Raw genomic sequence first — 8,192 nt, 5'->3', positions numbered from 1 at the left:
CCATCACTTGCAAATACGATGTTCATTTATTTAATGAATAATTGTGTATTTACATTATCACTAACGCCATTATCAAGGTACATAAATAAATATTAAAAATCTATTAACCCAACTTATCAGGACCAATAATGAGTATTGGAATAATGAGCACACAAGAAAAAAAAGAGACAACCACATATCCATAACTTAAAAAAAAAAAAAAAATAAATAAAAATATATATATATATATTATACACACACACACACTATACACTCAAAAACGAGTCCACCTAGCTCGATATACTAGGAATAGAAAAGGGGAATTGAGAGGAACTAAATGGAAGCTAATGTAAAACATCAGACTCAGGGACAGCAATAAAAAAAAAAGTCCATCTTTAGGATGTCCCCTGCATCAGGGCAAACCACTCAGTTAAGGGCCCGGTTTCCTGATAGCCATGGAACTTGGTTTAGGAGTGTTTTAATGATGCCTCATTCTTACAACGGCCAAAGATGTAACGTCTGTTTCTCAAAACAACATGCAGAATGAACGTTCACTAAAAGCGTTGTTAGACCATGTGTTGACACTGATAGGATCGAAACAAAAGCAGCGCTCCTCTCAAATCAACTTTCTCCTTTCAAATCATATTCCAAAATCCTGATGATGCATCAGCTCCTAGAAAGATATTACCACCTATGGTTGGCTGCAAATATTGAGGCAACTTATAATGCTTACCCAATAATGCACAAAATCACATTGAGCACATCATTGCGCACATGTTGTTACACATCAAAATATATTGAGGCAAAAATTACAGGTACAGACAATAATTGGCAAAATAGAATTCAATTGATTGAACATGACATTGATTTCAATTAGGTTGAAATACATAGACCCATGTAGCCTATTTATCTTTTAATGCAGTTCTCGGTTTTAATTTGAAGCATATTGTTATCCTTCACTTACTTGCTTGTAACAATTGCAAAGACTTTAGCAACTTTGTATTTGTAGTCAACTTTGTTCTGAAGTTATCGGCAGTCATAATCAGAGAGATGAACATCTTGATTCTATGTTTAGCAGAGATCTTCTGTAAATAAACTGACACAGAAGGTCAAAAACATAACGATGCACTTAACTGTTCTACGAGTGGTGAGGCAGTCGGTAAATAATGAGCGTGTTCAAGTGCAACTTTAGTAACAATGGTTTTGGGAAACATCAGAGATTTAACAATGCTCCTACGAAGATTCTAACAATGAATTTAGCATAAATATGCGGCGGGAAGTCACATTTATTTGCATGGTGTTAGGCTGAGGTTACTGTCCGCTCTTGAGAGACTCCACCAGCCTAAGGAGTAAGCAGAAACAGAAAAATTATTCCGTTTTGTTGTTGTATATTGAATGACTCCTCAGCTTGTCACTCATATTCTTTGTTCCTAATGCAAACCATGTTATTAATTTAAAACTGTTATCATCTTAACAGCTGAAAGACACACACACACACACACACACACACACACACACACACACACACACACACACACACACACACACACACACACACACACACACACACACACACACACACACACACACACACACACACACAAAAACAGCCTTATCCTTAACTAAACAGCCTCATTAATTTGGTTCCAATTCCATTACCATTCCATGGCTTCATCCAACCCTGTTCCCTTGGTGGCGGAGGTCTTGAAGATCTGCCACTTTCTGTCTTTGAGTGCTGGTAGGCCCAGGGAATTGGCGACCTCAGTGGGAGTCATGGCCTGCTCCATGTCTTGCTTGTTGGCAAACACCACCAGTATAGCCTTCTTCAGTTCCTCCTCCTGCAGAGAGAATGCAGACAGAGCCCTCTATATCTGGAAACCTAGTCTGTGACTGCACATGCTGTTTAGCTCACAATTCCATCAAAATATAGCAAGTACATGGATAAAAAGAGCTAGTGAGAGCCATGGGACCAGTAAACATATTCAACTATGGAAGGCTTTTATACGAGCTACTAAAGCCACATTACTCATACCTCAAGCATAGCCACCAGTTCAGACTTGGAGATTCCCATCCTGTCCCTGTCACTGCTGTCCACTACATAGATAACAGCATCAGTGTTGGAGTAGTAGCAGCGCCAGTAAGGCCTGAAACAGAGAGAGATGCAAGAAGAAAATTTGGGTAACCAATACATTTGTTGGTTGACTCTTGACAAACTGACTGCTGATGGTTGCAATATTCAGATATGTGTGAGACATATGCTACAATAAATAAGTTGAAGTCAGGAATGTCTCAATACCTAATACTGGTCTGCCCTCCAAGATCCCACACCTGGAACTTCAGATTCTTGTATGTCACCGTTTCCACGTTGAAACCAATGGCTGAAAAAAAAAGAGAATGGTAAGTCAACTAATTTCTAGTATTGTAGGTTAATCGTAACTGTTTGCATGTCATTCTCTGCATGAGCCATTTCAGTGACCAATTTATCTGTTGCAAGACATACCATCGTATGGGCATGCAGGAGTTAGGCCATCAGTGTGAGTGTTCCTCAGCACTGAGAAGAAGTTATTTTCACTCACTGGGAATAGTGGTGACGACCTCCCCAACTTGAAGTCTGTAAAGGATTGTGGTTTTCCCAGCTCCATCCAACCCCAGGATCAGTATCCTCATTTCCCTGGTGCCAAACAGGCCAGAAAAAAGACTGGAGAAGAACCCACCTAGATTTAACAAGACATGAGGGATAAAGAAGATTAAAGTGGTAATACTTTACTCATAACGTTTGTCAAACTATACAGATAACTTCAAAGGACAAACACTAAAGTCAACTGTCAGGTCTGCTAAATGCATCACATCGTGAAAGGAATTCTACTAAAGACATAAAAGCACGGTCTGGTACGCATGCACATTCACGTGTCAGAAAGTTATTATTTTCTTGAATATGTAAGGGTGTTTCCCTTTGATATTTTAAGTGGAAATTGTACACCATTATTGGCGTGCCATTTAATATAGACCACATGGAAAATTCTCTAAATCAGATTTTTATATGAATAAAGACTTGCTAAAGTATCAAGAATCTGCCTTTTAACATGCCCCTCGTCATGTTTCTCAGACTCCTAGGAAGATCACTTAACCCCAGCCTTTCACCATCATTGCAAAGCCTTAGTTTTGTTGTTGCCATTTTCTTTTGTGGTGGAAAACAGAGCCCGTCGAGCATCACGTTAACCCTGTTGTACATAGACAGATTGGCAAAAAAATGTTTTAACAGTTTCAATTTGTGTGAAGCTTGCATTCAATTGCCCCTCCATGTTGCACACAAGCTTACATGAAAACCTCAACCCTGTTGTGGTCAACCCTGTTACTTCAAATGCACTTTTAGATTTAAAAAAAAAACTAAAAACATTTGCAAGTAAAAGAAAAAAGACCAAATGCCAATAAAGTGCCTTTAAAGTAAAAGGGTTAAGGTGTTCATCTTAAATCACACATAAATCCCCTCCTGACAGGGGGAATATACACGTGTTGTGTGCAACAGGGAGGGGCAATTGAATGCAAGCTTCAGCAGATTAAAATGAAAACATTTCTATTTAATCTATCTATGGGCAAGAGGGTTAACGTGTTGCTCGACTGCTCAGTTTTTCACCAAAAAAAACAACAGAATATGGCAACAAAATAACTAGGGCTTTGCAATGATGGTTAAAATGTTAGGAAAGGTTGGGGTTAAGTGTGTTCAAATATTCCTATAAATCTGAAAAACATGAAAACATTTTTCCCATCTTAAAACCCCTTGAGATGGGAAAACATGTTTTTTTTATGAAGTTGAAAATGTGCTCTTTATGACATAATGTTAGGTGAAATGAATAGTTTTGTTGGACACTACCCAAAATGTACTCTACTAGTGGAACGACCCAGCTAGTAGAGCAACATATCGACATCTGTATTTAAGACATTGACTGGATAGCAAACGTTCGTCTGGCATACCTCAAAGAATAACCAAATAATCATAATTTATTCATAGGAAATCGTACATTTACCATAACAGCCTACCTAGCTAGCTAATGCTAACACTAAGGCATACAACCAAATATTAAGATAAAACGTTGGCAGATGATGGTCAGTGGCTAAACATTGATTTTATGTAAAACATTTGTCGATAACTCTAAAAGCAAACTGTAAAGTAGCAACGAATCTTACCCATTTTTGACTAATAACAGTCCCTGCTATCAATCAGTATGCAAAGCTTTTTGTAGGAAAATATTTATTGTACATTGAGTGGCGTCTCTTCTTCTTTCTTTTGGGTTTGTTTACATTGACAGCGCAGTTATCACGACATTATCGCCACCTATTTTCAGGGATGTACTGGTGATTTGATGGTCTACTCTTTTACATTACAATCATACATTATACGGTACAGTCCCAACATTGAAAATATTAAAAAGTACACATTAATGTTCGGAGAAAATAACTTGTAGCACAAATCGAAGACCACACCGGCAGAGTGGATCAAAGTTTTGATATGGCTGCCTGCATTGACACATCGTGAAATACTCCTGTCTGTATTAAAAATAACTTCTACTCATAATAGTTTCAATAAAAAACATGACATTTTATTATTTTGTGCAAATTGTTTTATAGTCACATAGAATATTGAGTACAATCACACTTCAAAAAGCAGATAAATATACAGGTTAATCTACAAAAGCAGATAAATTGCTAACAAATATACCAATAAGCAACATGTTAATGAATAAATACAGCATACAATATACAAACAAAAGCTTTAAAAACCTTTCTCTGGCTTTCATTTCCAGTGTCTAACTGTCAGTGGAGTAAAGTCCTTAAGAACAAATACTTAAGAACTACTTAAGTAGTTTGAAGTATCTGTACTTTACTATTTATATTTTTGACAACTTATACTTGACAAAAATCCTAAAGAAAATAATGTACTTTTAACTCCATACATTTTCCCTGACACCCAAAAACACTTGTTACATTTTGAATGCTTAGCAGGACAGTAAAATGGTCTAATTTACACTTATCAAGAGAACATCCCTGGTCATCTCTACTGCCTCTGATCTCGCTGACTCACTAAATACATGTTTTGTTTGTAAATTATGTCTGTGTTGGAGTGGCTATCCGTAAATAAATAAAAAGAAAATGGTGCTGTCTGTTTTGCTTAATATAAGGAATGTGAAATTATTTGAAGTTTTACTTTTGATACTTAAGTATATTTAGCATTTTAATTTACTTTTGATACTAAGTATATCTAACACCAAATACTTTTAGACTTTCACTCAAGTAGGATTTCACTGGGTGACTTTCACTTTTACTTGAGTCATTTTCTATTTTAGGTTTCTTTACTTTTACTCAAGTATGACAATTGGGTACTTTTTTCACTACTGACCACATGCTAGAAGTTGCACTGGACTATCTACAGTGCCTTGAAAAAGTATTCACCCCCTTGGCATTTTTCCTATTTTGTTTCATTACAACCTGTAATTAAAAAATATATATATTTGGATTTCATGTCATAGACATACACAAAATAGTCCAAAGCGAAATGAAAATAATAACTTGTTTCAAAAACTAAAACTAAACTAAAAATGGAAAAGTGGTGGAAGCATATATATGTATTCACCCCCTTTGAAGCCCCTAATTAAGATCTTGTGCAACCAATTACATTCAAAAGTCACGTAATTAGTTAAATAAAGTCCACCTGTGTGCAATCTAAGTGTCACATGATCTGTCACATGATCTCAGTATACATACACCTGTTCTGAAAGGCTCCAGAGTCTGCAACACCACGAAGCAAGCGGCACCACCAAGCAAGCAAGCAAGCAAGCAAGCAAGCAGCAGCACCACCACCACCACCACGCAAGCAAGCAAGCAAGCAAGCAAGCAAGCAAGCAAGCAAGCAGCACCACCACCACCACCACCACCACCAAGCAAGCAGCAGCACCACCACCAAGCAAGCAGCACCATGAAGACCAAGGAGCTCTCCAAACAGGTCAGGGACAAAGTTATAGAGAAGTACAGATCAGGGTTGGGATATAAAAATATATCAGAAACTTTGAACAACCCACAGAGCACCATTAAATCCATTATTATAAATTGGAAAGAATTTGGCACCACAACAAACCTGCCAAGGGAGGGCCACCCACCAAAACTCACAGACCAGGCAAGGAGAGCATTAATCAGAGAGGCAACAAAGAGACCAAAGATAGCCCTGAAGGAGCTGCAAAGCTCCACAGCAGAGATTGGAGTATCTGTCCATAGGACCACTTTAAACCATATACTCCACAGAGTTGGGCTTCACAGAAGAGTAGCCAGAAAAAAAGTAATTGCTAAAAAAACAAAAAACGCTATGTCTGACACAAACCCAACACCTCTTTCACCCCGAGAATACCATCGCCACAGTGAAGCATGGTGGGGAAGCATCATGCTATGGGGATGTCTTTCATTGGCAGGGACTGGGAAACTGGTCAGAATTGAAGGAATAATTGATGGCGCTAAATACAGGGAAATTCTTGAGGGAAACCTGTTTCAGTCTTCCAGAGATTTGAGACTGGGAGGTTCACCTTCCAGCAGGACAATGATCCTAAGCATACTGCTAAAGCAATACTCGAGTGGTTTAAAGGGAAACATTTAAATTGGAATGGCCTAGTCAAAGTCCAAACTTCAATCCAATTGAGAATCTGTCGTATGACTCAAAGATTGGGTCCAGTGCAACCCATCCAACTTAAAGGAGAAAAGTCCCAGGGACTAGATGTGCCAAGCTTATATAGGCATACCCTAAGAGACTTGCAGCTGTAATTGCTGCAAAAGGTGGCTCTACAAAGTATTAACTTTGGGGGGGGGTGGGTGAATAGTTATGCACACTCAAATTCTGGGGTGAATACTTTTGCAAGCAACTGTATAATGGGATTTGGTTTGTTTGGTTGATGTACTAATGATTCGTATGTGCCGCTTGAAACCAAATTCTGGAGAAATTGGTTTACAAACAACCATTTTTTAATGTGCAAACTGTATTTTTAAAAAATCCAATCTGGTTGTTGGGCCCTCCACAGCATAGAGACACACTTAAAGTGGTAAATTATCTTAGAGCCAACACAGAAGCCAAACAGCTCTCTGTCCTACTCTTGTATTTAAGTGCTGCATTTGACACTGTTGGTCCTAAATTGGTTTAGGACCCATTGAACCTTTCGAGAGTTTGTCACCCTTGGTGAACATAACTCAAAGAAAATACGTATCACATGTGGCGTTCCACATGGTTCAATTTTGGGTCCTGTACTGTTACAGTTTTATGTTACCTCTTGGCAGAGTTATCAGAAAGCACAGCATTGATTTTCACTGCTACGCAGATGATACACAACTTGTGTCACCAGAGGATTTTAGTTCCACTGATAAATTATTAGACTGTATTAGTGATTGAAAAACTTGGATGGCTCAAAATTTCCTCCAGCTAAAGACCGAGGTACTTATTGTTGGAGCCAAAGCACAATGAGAGAATCTGAGAATATGGCCCCACATTTTAATTCATGAGCAATAAAGATTACCATGGTGCAGCCGTTTCTCTCTCAGGCTGGTACAGAAAGACTCGCCCATGCTTCTATTACAAGTAGGCTTGACTACTGTAATGTTCACCTGTCTGGTCTACCCAAGAAAGCCATTGGTCAACTGAAAAACATACAGAATGCTGCAGCACAGGTACTGACCAAGACCAGTTGGAGAGCACACATTACACCCGTTTTAAGGTCACTGCACTGGCTGCTTGTGAGTTTTAGAATTCATTTTAAGATATATTGGTTTTTAAATCAATTCCCAATTGTGCACAACATGTCAGACATGCTTTTAAGTTATGTGCCCAGTAGGTCCCTCAGGTCCACTGGCCTTCAAAGCCTAGGACCAAGAGGCATCCTTTAGTTATTATGCCCCCAGCCTCTGGAATACCCTGCCAGAGAACCTGAGGGGAGCTGAAACTGTGGACAAATTTAAAAGAGATCTTAAAACATACATTTTTAGCTTTGCCTTTCCTCAGGGTGCTTTTTAGTCATTCCATTTTTGTTCATTCTTGAGTTTTTATCCTCTTAAGTTTGTTGTGTAGTTAATGTTTTTATTTTGATTGTTTTTATTTTTTTCCTGTGAAGCACATTGTGTTGCAGTCCATGTCTTAAATGTGCTGTATAAATAAAGCTTGATTTGACTGGGTAATGTCATAATTT

The 8,192-nt window shown here is 38.2% G+C and overlaps 1 protein-coding gene across 1 annotated transcript; it reads right to left on the bottom strand.

The window, feature by feature from the left end:
• Positions 1-3: 3 nt before the first annotated feature.
• LOC118401118 (ADP-ribosylation factor-like protein 1) lies at positions 4-4,307 on the bottom strand. Its single transcript, XM_035798368.2, has 6 exons — positions 4,165-4,307; positions 2,556-2,693; positions 2,276-2,357; positions 2,012-2,123; positions 1,639-1,817; positions 4-1,321 (listed from the first exon to the last, which is right to left on the bottom strand). The coding sequence occupies exons 1-6, from the start codon at positions 4,166-4,168 to the stop codon at positions 1,291-1,293; spliced, it is 546 nt and encodes a 181-aa protein (XP_035654261.1). The 5' UTR covers positions 4,169-4,307; the 3' UTR covers positions 4-1,290.
• Between the last annotated feature and the right edge of the window lie 3,885 nt (positions 4,308-8,192).

Source organism: Oncorhynchus keta, chromosome 22 (assembly GCF_023373465.1).
Source record: "Oncorhynchus keta strain PuntledgeMale-10-30-2019 chromosome 22, Oket_V2, whole genome shotgun sequence".
Lineage (NCBI taxonomy): Eukaryota > Metazoa > Chordata > Actinopteri > Salmoniformes > Salmonidae > Oncorhynchus > Oncorhynchus keta.
This window is presented reverse-complemented; position numbering and strand designations above follow the sequence as displayed.